The sequence below is a fragment of the Vanessa tameamea genome, chromosome 2 (genome assembly GCF_037043105.1).
Source record: "Vanessa tameamea isolate UH-Manoa-2023 chromosome 2, ilVanTame1 primary haplotype, whole genome shotgun sequence".
Classification (NCBI taxonomy): Eukaryota; Metazoa; Arthropoda; class Insecta; order Lepidoptera; family Nymphalidae; genus Vanessa; species Vanessa tameamea.
The window spans coordinates 4,622,110-4,634,626 of record NC_087310.1 but is presented as its reverse complement, the minus strand read 5'-3'; the positions used below and the strand labels follow the sequence as shown (position 1 = coordinate 4,634,626).

General features: G+C 28.0%; 2 protein-coding genes across 8 annotated transcripts in view; one reads left to right on the top strand and one right to left on the bottom strand.

The window, feature by feature from the left end:
• Positions 1-8,333, bottom strand: part of LOC113401069 (arfGAP with SH3 domain, ANK repeat and PH domain-containing protein) — a 60,530-nt gene extending 52,197 nt beyond the window's left edge. For all 6 annotated transcript variants that reach the window (XM_064220362.1, XM_026640793.2, XM_064220440.1 and 3 more), the window contains exon 1: positions 7,988-8,333. In XM_064220362.1, the coding sequence (XP_064076432.1) occupies positions 7,988-8,113 (126 nt within the window). In that variant the 5' untranslated portion in view covers positions 8,114-8,333. The remainder of the gene's footprint in view (positions 1-7,987) is intronic.
• A 1,172-nt stretch (positions 8,334-9,505) lies between these two features.
• Positions 9,506-12,138, top strand: LOC113401074 (biogenesis of lysosome-related organelles complex 1 subunit 5-like). 2 transcript variants are annotated; one of them, XM_026640804.2, is made up of 4 exons: positions 9,506-9,566; positions 9,808-9,890; positions 10,013-10,201; positions 10,337-10,742. In XM_026640804.2, exons 1-4 carry the CDS (start codon positions 9,548-9,550, stop codon positions 10,511-10,513), a joined length of 468 nt encoding a protein of 155 aa, XP_026496589.1. In that variant the 5' UTR covers positions 9,506-9,547; the 3' UTR covers positions 10,514-10,742. The 2 variants fall into 2 exon arrangements, with proteins under 2 accessions (XP_026496589.1, XP_026496588.1); XM_026640803.2 differs by lacking the exon at positions 9,808-9,890 and adding an exon at positions 11,783-12,138 and having other exon boundaries at positions 9,512-9,566; positions 10,337-11,168.
• The last annotated feature ends 379 nt before the right edge of the window (positions 12,139-12,517 follow it).

Sequence of the window (12,517 nt, the reverse complement as noted above, 5' to 3'; positions counted from 1 at the left end):
AATCATTTATTTTACATCAAATAACAATTTGACTGCAGATTAACGAGACGAAGAACATTAAACGCACATAGTATATCTGTATGTGTTTTTTATGTACATTTTAACTTTAAAATATAAATTAAAGTTAATGATATTAGGATTTTGCTAATAGCTATAAATCAAGTAGGTACCTAATTACTGCAAAGCTGAAAAGTTAATAAACGTGACAGGTTGAATTGAAAATTGATTAAATACTTTTTTTTAATGATAATTGTTTTATGTTATGGAAATCATGACAATGGATCACAGCTGTGATGTCCGATTGAATATAAAATGAGAACCTCAAGTGAAACTAGCGGTTTCAAAGCCGAACAAGAATCAGATCAAGCGTTTTTTCGAGCTTGGGCGTTTCATATCGAATAATTCACGCGTCACATCAAAAACAAAATTCCTTCAAGTGAAGAGAAGACAAAGGGAAGGAGACAGAAAGGTAGAGAAAATGAGTAATTAATCCATCAGTCGAACATTTGTATCGTTACTGATCATATGTACTATTTATAAAAATCTTATCAAACACATATAAAACATTATTTCGATAAGCATCGCCGTAAGCGAGCAACTAATGACGTCGTTTATTTTAATTACACATGATTCACGTCTCGTGCATTTGAAATTAACGACGAGGATAAAAATATAAAAACAAACACTATTATCAAAGATCGTTGATGTAAAACAATGCAAGCGCCATGAATCATAAAGCCGTGAGCGCTCGTTCACGTAAATTAATGAATCTAGCATCCATGACCTTTATACTTGAGTCGAGTTTTTTTAGAGCTCGCAAAATATTAAAGTGAAATGAGTACGAGACTTTACAAAATCGATAGCGAAAGCGGTTGACCTTGTAACCCTAGTCATTGAACGTTTGAAGACGACCACGAGAAGATTATCTATGTAGGTATAATATACTTACACATTTACGATATTCTTCACTTTCAAATTATCTTAGCTTCCATATTAGAATTCATATTGTGATGAAAATATATTTTTCATAAAAGTGGAATACACGCAGTTTAAGTTGTTATAAATAAATATTTTGATATATATAATGAAATTGGAGTGTCTGTTTGTAATATTAAAATAACTGTTTTTGACAAAATGCATATGTACGTGTATACGCGGTACATATACCAAAATAACATTTTTAAAATTTTTGTCCGTCTCTTTGTTTGTTCCGGCTAATCTCTGGAACGGCTGGACCGATTATGACGGGACTTTTACTAGGATAGATAGCTGATGCAATAAGAAGTAACTTAGGCTACAACAATATTTTTTTTGATAAATTCAAACGCGCACGAAATTGTGGGCACAGCTAGTATTATATATATTTATATTTTAAATGTACATCACACGAGTCAAATCTCGTTGTGATGCCGAATGTTGACGGTTTACTCTACTACTCTACTCTTTTATTTACCGAGCACCGCCTGTACATTGATAGTATTATGCTAGAACTCTTCACCTAATTGCGAAGCTTAAAAAAGTTTCAACTTAATCGGATGAACGATGGGCGAAGACATAGAATACGAACAAAAACCAACATTATTTTATAATCTGTCTGTACGTACTTGAAAATAAATGTATACATTTATTTACATTTATTTTAGGCGTAATAAGAAATTCATAAAAAGTAAATAAGTAAACTGATAAGATATGCAGCCAATACTTTTAAGAGGAATTTATTGATACCCGCAGCAGTAAACATAAGTTCCTACCCATCTTAACTCCTAACTAATGCAAAAGCTAAATTATCGTAAATTTTAAATACATTTTTAAATGCAAAATTTAGCACATTTTTTGTAAGCATTAGCAATACTTTCTAATAAAACGTAACAAAAACAATGAAAGCGTTTGACACATCACGCCAAGACCGAACGAAAAGTTATATACACCGGAGACACCAAGATTTAACAGGAGTACAAAACATTTATTTAAACGCATTACTATTTCACAGAATCATAGTTATAATAATAACAGTGGGAAAAAAAGGAAGAAGCCTTACGAATCCTGTACTACTCTCGCGTCATATCAGAAAGCCGAAAATTGAAAAAATAACTACAATTTTGTGGTTAAGTAAAGTAAATAATAACGATTTAACGTTAAAAGAGCAATGAAATGAGCTTTAGTTCTATAGATCGATTTAAAATTAATAATGTGCCTAATTAGAATGTAAGAACTTAGACAAAAATCGTGACAAGAGGGAAAAATATACATATATTTTATACTATTTTATACTACACTTTTATATAACAAATCTTTTTAAATGACATTAAATTAACTGAAATAAAATAGTTTGTAATCCCTTAAGAGATAACTAGAATTAATGGTGCCTCATAATCGTAAAATATCAAGTATTCGTACTTGTGAAAATATTTAGTGCATAAAAACTTAACTGCAGATGGTTAATAATAAACAGTACAAACAAATGAGATATTACAGATTAGCTAACTATTTAGAATTTTAAGATTTGTTTATACTTATTTTGACTCATTAGTACGTAGATACCGTAGACTGTATTAACCGTTATCAAAATAATGTCAGTCAATAAAGCAAAATGTTCTTTAATAATTTGTAAATCGAAACAGAAGTTTCGGAAATATTAAGATGGTCTTAAAAGAATGTGTCAGAACAATATATGTCTCTATTATAAAATATTTTTAAGTGGCATTAAACTTTAAACAATTGAGGATAGAGGTATATGTTTACAATCCGCGCGATCTAAGTTGACCGGTCAGAAATTAGTCACGAGTGACTGCGCACATACACCTTTCAGCAACAAAAACGGAGAGTGCGGGCGGTAGCATACACTAGAGACACAATAGTACGTACATTCCGCAATTACAATGACAATGTAAATTGTGTATAGTTATTTTTAATAGTTATACACGCGCGAACGCCGACGAACGAATTAAGATAGCTCGTAACACATCACATTTAAAAAGTTTATTGCGATACAACTTTGAACTTAGTCCGAAATCCATAAATTATATAAAATAATTATAAAAAAAAATTACTGAGCGCCTTGTGATAAACCGAAAGTGTATATTTTTTGTTTTCAGAGAAACGTTGTTAGAAAGTAATGGAAAACTCGAAACGAGATTTCAATCTGGGTCGAACTGGTCCCAATAAGACCAAGCCGGCACATAAACACAAATGTGACTAAGAGCCCTTTCACATGTGGTCTATAATATATCGTTTTATGTACAATAATGTATAATAATAAATCATATATTTGAAGTAAACAGACCGTCGAATTAAATATACGAATAAAATAAGTTTTGTATAAATATTAATTAACTAAAATTATCGTGAGATTTTGCATACATTAAACTAAAATATTATACAAGATGAATGATGACTATCATTTAAAATTCAAGTGTAATTACACTTATTTGATACCACAATAGTCTTGACTGGTCAAGATCGATCCTGCTACTATCTCATAGCCCGTTATGCGTTAAGCTATTGAGGCTTTTCAATTTATTCGATAAAAATATTAAAAATAATCAGAAAGTTTTTTAAAACAAAAAAAAAATTGAAACTCATATATTTTGACCAAATTTATTTTGACCAAATAAACAAATCAAATAAAAAATCAAACTGTGAAGTGTGAATAAACAGAATGCTACTACACCTTTGGTTATTTTAATTCAATAGTTTGAAAACAAACCTTTGTTACGATACGCTGAAATAAAAACAAGTCGAACTACTTTTTTAAAGATAATTGTCATGGTATTAAGTAATTGATTTGTAAATGGTTGCAAACGATTATTATTGTTTATGAAAAAACAAAATAGATTCAATACGACAAATATTTTGAGACACCATACAAATTAACTTTAGAAACTATAAACTTTGCATCTATGTATAAAAAAAGTCTAAATCACGTCGAGCTAATGAGCCAAATACATACATTGACACAGTAGAAATCACTCAGCCCAAAAATCGAAAGAAATAATAAAAAAGCATTGGTATTTAGCGGTAACATACGAATAGGTAGTAGCTACATAAATCATCTTTCACATACCCCTATCACTAATGAATACTTAAAAACATGCACTCGGTCGTACCGTTCATTCAATCATTTTCAAAGATTTCAAGAGGCAGACATGATACGCGCATCATCAATTTATTGCACGAATCATTTCATCCGTGCATATAATCCATAACGAATGGTACATTATCGACGTTATTGTTTATATTTTTTCATTCGTTTACACGTTACAGAGTACAACACTTGTGTTTATTATACATATATCGAACAAGACTTCATTGAAAACAACAACATGTTTGTATAAAAAAAAACTGTTTGATGTCGTTATTCAGATCTTTAGTTTAAAGAGGGTGAAAATTCGCACACGCAGTATAATATACAGCTTTAAGTTTCGTTTTTATTACTATTTCAGTGGTTTTTTTTTTGATAAAACAATTACTTTTATCACAATTTAATGCTCAAAACCGAACTTATTATGAATTATGGGTACATATAATAATATAATTAGTGTAATATGTTAATTAATCCTTAAAGTTTGTATTTATGGACGTTTGTTACTAAAAAAACGAAAACTAGTATATTATAATTAACTAGTTACAAATAATATTTAATAATTGCCTAGTAAATAGTAGAGTTTAGTTAGGGCAATTGTCAACCGGTGGGTGTCTTAAGGCTGCTAAGATGTTTTTATCCGTTATTCACAATCACGTTTCCAAAAAAGACGTCAGACACTGTCTAGCTAACCGTGAAAGCCCGCCAAATCCTTTTTCTTACAGCATTACTGTAACACTGTATCTAAAGTCTGTATTTTCCAGAACTCTCTCTCTCTCGAGGAAAAGGAGCTTATTCCACACCGCAGCTCCAAATATGGTTGGTAGGTTTTACGTACAGATTTCTTCACGAAGTTCTAGAGATAAATTATAAACACAACTTAAGCAATTTAAGATAATTTAATAGTTTTCGCATAGGAACCCGAGGAATCTTCGGTTCGAACAAATCAACAAAACCGTTATATTATTACAGTAGACCAATTTGTACCCCAGTTGTTGTTATTTATAGTTTATAATGTGACATTCAACAAATAAATACATTTTTGAATTTCAAATAAATTATGTATTATACGTTATTTGTTCTTTAATTTTGCCCAGTCGAGTGTAAACTAAATTCAATTTACGGTAAACTGACGATTAAAAATAACACTTATTTGATTGACACAAAAAAAAAACGTATGCCAAAATACGCTGCAATGTTCATACTCAGTATCGACTAATTAAAAGAGAAAGTATATACAACTCTGATCATATCGTTGACGACTAAAGTCCGAATAATACTTTCGCCGAAAATGTATTTAACTTTAAACCTAACCTCAAAGCCAACGTCTCTGATGATAAAGCTTATCATATCTTTGGAAAAAAAATTTTTTTTTGGCATATACAAAGTTGCGGCGCACTAGTATAAACTCTACTACAGCCACTCTATTTCAACTCGTAGGGGTCTTAAGAGCCGACGAAGATTTTTTTCTGTTGTTGTTAAGCGGATCCATCGCAATAAATCTTGCACGTAAGCGTTTTTATCAGCCTTTTGAAATAACGTGGAACTAAAACTAGCATTAGAATACCTAACTTCATAAGGAATATTGGCGTCAGGAAAGCGTAAATCTGTCAAACCCCTTACGCAAACAAAAAAGTGTAATCATTATCTCGTATGCAATGATAAAAAAAGTCAAAAAATTTTACTTAACGAATTTTTACACTTAAAACTTCGTTCGTTTATTGTTTTTGAATATCGTAAGTATAATTAATGATACTATCAAAATCCAAATTCATTTCGTCGGATACGTAATCGTGTCATAAACAAAACACCTGTATAAGTTTACACTGAATGGTAAGTCAATTAAATTATGAATTAATGAATGAACGAATCGTCGTTTTTATCAATTTCAAACAAAGTGGGAAGTAAGAAGGAAGTCCATAATAATATGGGCAGACTAATATCGTATCTTTTATTTGTCTTCACCAACTTTAAACTTATTAGCCTATTTATATAATATTTATTTAAAAACCATAGGGGATACTTTTATATATATATATATATTGTATATATATATATAAATATAATTTAAAAAAAAAAACTGCATATGATATTAAATACAGTTATCGCATTAATTCATTTAATTTCTATTTTGGACTAACAAAATTTAGACTGTAAAACATACATCCTAATTTATTCAAAAAGTACATGATATAACATATTATATAAATACTATATAGTTATACATTTTGTTGTTTATTTTCATATTTAGGTGTTTATAATGAATACACTAAATCCTTATAAACCTAACAACAAATTTAATACAACTTGAATAAAAGCTTGTCACTGTAGTGTATGTATAAGTTTTAGTTTCCATATTAAGAAGATGATTAATAATAAGTGCATGTAGCATATAAGCTTGTAATCAAATATAATAATAAATTCAATATATGCTTAGACATTAGGCTGTAAACATGTGTTTTATCTGACCCTCCTCATAAATAATAATAAATAATTGTAAGGCTCATTGTCACAACAGACTTCTTTTGAAAATTAATACTGACAATGCATAAATGGCATAGTCATATTATATGTGCATACTTAAGACAAATTGTGCATCTAAGCATACTCGAGCCAAAGATCAAATTATGTAAGATGAGTCACAACCAATAAAACTTTTATCACCGTTTAGTACAATAGACGAAACATTCCTCATTTTACATGTTCATATGTGTACATTTAAAGATGTATTGCATTATTTAATTATTTATACATGACTAAGTTGTACCTAAATAACATAACTTGATTACATTATATTGGCTATAGAAAACATGTAATAAAAAAATATATGCATTATTGGTAATCAACAAAAATAAATTTTTTTTTTTATAAATAACCCCTTTTTTCTTCTATAGATATAGGTTATATATATTTTAATGCATATAGTGTGTCTATAATAGAAGTTTAGATTTAATTATATTACATTAAAAAAACACACTTTTTTAAAATAAAATTTAGCATGTTTTACATCTCATAGAGAATGAAAATCTGCAATAAGATTTGATTGTTGCTTTCCTGAAGACAATAAAAAATTACTTAATAATATTTTTGTAGTTATATAAACCAAAGGTGAATTACACAAATCTTGATATTTTTTATTTTTAATAAAATAGTTCTTAGTCCAAATTTATAGTAAAATGTATATATTTTATAAATATTTTTTTTTATTTCATCTGGGAATTAATATAAAAAATATAATTACAATTTAATTTGTTATACAACAATAAATAGTATTTTAATATATCTTTACATAAAGAATGCAAAAAAAAAACTTATAGGTACATTCTAATAGATACATAATCAGATGATTTTAAATTATTGCTATTTTTATATAGTCATCATGACAATAAAAATATATACTGTTTGTATTATTGTTTAGCAAACATATGGATAATATTACATATATGTAGATCAAGGGAACATCATTTTGATTAAACATAATAAACCATAGATCATTTAGTCTTCTTTTATTCAAGTAAAGAAATTATATGTAGGTATATTTTATAAATTGATATTATAGATATTTCTTAGATAGTAAAAACAATTTTATAAAGTTCTTATGAACTTTAAGATAATTATATTACAATATTTTTACAAAAATAAATTGGTTATTGTTTATTTTATTTTTACTAATATGTGTTAATAATTTTGTAAATATTTTCCTTAGACACATAACACCAATGATTACGTTTTAATAAGAAAACTCATTATATTTTGATAAAATTAGTAAAAATAAAACCTAATTTTATATAACAGATTAATATTTATGATTTAATTTGTTTGTATATTATGTATTTTTTTCTCATAAGTAATGATATATCTTATTTACTCATATTTAATAATACTTTAAAAAACAATACTACTCACCTCTTCCAAAGCGTTTATTGTCTGTCGACATTGTGGCATACGCGAAACAAATGTCGATGTAGTTGGTGAACTGTAATCCTCTCGAGTTTCGTCAATAAATTCACCAATACCTATAAGACCCGGCATGATGACCACAATACATAAACTGCACTTAAACTGAGTCTTGAATCACATTCGTTTAATACAATATACACGATCTATTGACTATATTCATCGAAATAGAAACACGCAATAAGTCGAACACATATTGTTAGGCACAAATCACTTCTGCGCAAATAAAAACAATTTGCGTTGATTTTAGCAAAAGAACACATCCATCTCTACGATCATGAATGAACTAACTAAATTGAAAAATTGAATTGAATTGAATGTATGATTAAAAGAATGAATGATAAAATAAAATTGACAGAAAGAATGAATGTTTCATAGACAAAGTAAATCCAACACTCAATCTTGCTTAATACTTAACTAACCGGTGGCGCCACTATTATAAATGTCCTTGAAGTACTTGAATTTAGAATTTCAGAATAAAGTAAAACGATTTTGACATGCGTACAATAGGCTATTTGACTGGTTTTTAAAATGCATTTCATATTATTTAGTAGAGGTTAAAGAACCCAGTAAAAGATGTTTTTTTTTAATTTTAGTACATATTTGTTGAAAAATATCAAAATAAAAATTCCATATTTAAATAGCGCGCGAAAATGCTACTTTGACAATATGGCGCTGCAATGGGGTCGGTGACGTCACTTGCTTGTATTTTAATCTGTGGCACATATAGTCCACATACAGTAGGCAAACGAGGTTAATAAGCAAGTAACGTCATCATAAGCCCGACCAATCAGGAGCGTTTTGTGTCACGTGACAAATGTTTAAAAAAATGCATTTTTATTTATGGATTATTGAATAAATTAATTATTATTTTCAACTTTCGTTGATAAATAACCATTTTTAAACTCTTATATACAATAATTGACACTTTATTTTTCTCATTGTCAAATAGCCTATTATACTTAACGTATTTCAAGGTTTTTGGCAAAACATTATCGTAAAATATTATTCAACACGTGTTTAAAAAATCAATTAGTAATTAGGAAGTACTAATTGATAAAACCAATTTATAAAAATATTAATTAGAAATGTAATTTATATTTTATCTTGCCTATTTGATCCGTAGCATCTTTCGTCTCACTTTTCCGCAATCTGTGAGGGGTTATTTCGCAAATATAATAACAGAATATTAATAAATATAGTTGAATACTATTGTTTTTCAAATTTAAATTCAAAACTTTTTTTTAAGAACTAGAAATTAAGAATTGTTTTAATGTATAAAGTAATTGTTAATATTTAGAGACTTATACGAATCTGAAGAACTCTTTCGGCCTAAATTTAAAAATAAATGTAACCATTGTTATAATTAATCTAAAATAACAATATTTCACAACAGATGAAACATATTTCAGTACTGTAATTTTTTCATTTCACTAGACACTAGCAACAAAGGAGACCGAAATCATTCGATAATCCATAGAGTATAGACAAAAATTTAAACAACTGATAATGACGGAGCTGTCACGAGGTACGATAATCAATTATATTTTTTTATCCCATTGTTATAATAATTATAGTAAAAAGTAATTGGATATGATTACAAGAGTTACTTACTTATTCTAAGAAAATATAGTTAATATTGAAATACAAGATAATTATTTTAGTTCAGTCAAAATGTAGGTCGGTTGGAAGCAACAATTTTTTGCCGTAAATATAAAAATATTAAAAGTAAATGTTATTTATTTAAAAACTAAATGATTCTTTTTTAGAAATCAGTGAGGTTTGGTCAAGATTGTTTGACCATCGCCCATTTCTCAATGGTGAAATAAAGTTTATGTTAAAAGAATTTGAGGTACCTAATTTTATTTACAAAAAAAATCTAAATTACATAATTTCTGAAGTACAATTTTCTTAGTTCAGTTTAAAAGTCGGGTTTCTATTACTTAACAAGGATATATGCATTTTGTTTTTAAGGAAAAACGAGGTGACAGAGAAGTTGAAAACTTATTTGTTATACTTGAAAAACTAACAGACATCAAAGATACTCAAGCTGAGAAAATAGTCAAAAGCTCATGTGCAGCACTACCAGTACTAGGAGAAAAATTGGCGCAAGCATTAAAACTTTCTGAGGAAATTGAAAAAGATTACCTTGAATTGCAAAAGGTAATATATATAACATAATCCTTTGGATCTATCACATTATAATAGTGTTTGGTACAGTTAATGTTTTATGCATTGCTTATTTTTATTGTTTGAATTAAACTTTACATCTTGTTACAAATAAGTATTTACTCTTAGGTTACTAAGAAGAAGTTGTTAGAGAATCGTGAGAAAAGACAGAAGGAATGGGATCAGTTTATTGATGACATGAACTTTAAATGCCAAAGAATTGACAATACGTTTGAAGAAAAAGAAGAAGAATTAAGAGATTTATATGCAGACTTGAATCATAAGCTTAATATAACTAATAAATAAAGAATGGATCTAAAGGGGTCACTGGTTGATACTAATCTTAAGATTTATCCAACAGAAACACTAATTAAGTTCTTAAAAACAATAAAACCCTCTGATGAGTTACCTCATAATATAAGTGAAATAGTTACAGGAAGCAATAAGGCTATATTTAAAACTTACAGTAGTGATAAAATAAAACCCATCCATCTAACTAGTTCTGACATAGAATATTTAAAAAAGATTAAAGAAACTCATCCAGATATTGTTTCTGAAGAGACTGTTTTAAATCCACCAGTTACTGAATCCACCAATACAAAAGTTGAAGGTAAAAATGATGAAAAAGATGAAAATAATAAATCAGATAAAGAAAAACATAACACAACTTCTGAAAAGACAAACACTGATGTATTCCTTGTAACAGCTGATATAGATTGGTTATATAATTATTTAAAAATTAAAAATAGTAATGGTGAGGAAGATATTCCTTACCTTCACACACTTTTAGAAGGATCCCTTATTGAAGTGCCAGAAAATGAAACAATAAAGAGAAACCCTGTTCTAGAAGCAAGATGTGTAAAATTAAGAGCTCAGCAAGAAGCTCGTGAGTACAGGAAAATGACAAAGGGGGTAGACAATGTTCGAATGAGATTTCCCGAAGACAACATTTCATATCAATGTAAGTTTTCTTTTTATTTTGCAATTTATTGTCTAATTGTTATATGTATATAAATGAAATTACAGTAGTTCTGAATCTACTAAACAAAATCTATAAGTATTTTATAATATATACACGTAAAATATTTGTTTGCAATCCAATAATGTTAGCAAATTAGGCCCCATCCACACAATAAACTACTTTGTCATTGAATTGATGTGATATCAATGGTTGTGAGATCCTAAATAATCCATTATATACATTATCGATTCATGAAAAAATTACCCTTGAAGGTCACTGAAGCTATTATGTGAACTTTGGCAGTAAAGTTAAAGAGGATATAAATAGTTAAGAGGAATAGCATTTTATTATAATTGTATATAAATCAAGATAATTTGTGGTGCAAATATAGCTGTTAACAAATCAAATGGAATATCTAAATCTAAGGTTTATTTATCTTTACTTAAAATAGGTTATGCAAGGAATGACTAAATAACTTCCACAAATCAATCATATGTATGTATAAAGAAAGGTGAAACTCTGTATAAAGCATAACTAATCTAATGCTCATAAAGAAACATTTATCTGTAAGATTTCATGTTAACTAAATAAATAATATTGTCTTTTTGTTACAGTAAAACAACTTAATCGTCAACTCATAGCAATTGGACAGTTTATTATATCAATATTTGCTGGTTTCCTTTTTGGATTCAGAGGTGTTGAATGGATGGTGGGAAATTTAGACTTTGGATTCAGATTGTTATTAGGTGTCATGTGTGCTTTAGTCATTGCTCTTGCGGAAATATACTTCCTAGCGAAGAAATTAAATGAAGAACTTAACATTCCTGAAACAATACAACTCGGAGGTCCACTGAAATTTGCTGATCAACAGAATTACTCTTCTGAAATCACAAAAACAGCACTTGAAAAACAACACCAAGATTAATTATAGCCAATAATAGATATTGTATGATGTACCTATTTATTGTAAAATTAATATAACCTACATGTAAAGTTTATGTTAAAATTTCTTTAAATTTTGTTAATTAATAAATTAAAACAATAGTAATAATACAAAATCTGACTTTAATTTAATCGAGATCCATTAGATTGTCCTTCTTATGCTCTTGTTTCATGTTTTCTATTCTTTTTAAGTTATGAATATTAACCTAAATATAACAAAAAAAAAAACAATAGCTTTTGTACAAAATCTATTTTAACATATATGAATATGATTCAGATGTCAAAATATCAAAATGGTATTCTATATTTCATTTCAAATCATTTTAATGAATTTGTTACTAGTTTTCCACTTAGTAGTAGTGGTTCAGATGATCATTGTATGTAGCAATTTTATTAATAAAAAAACA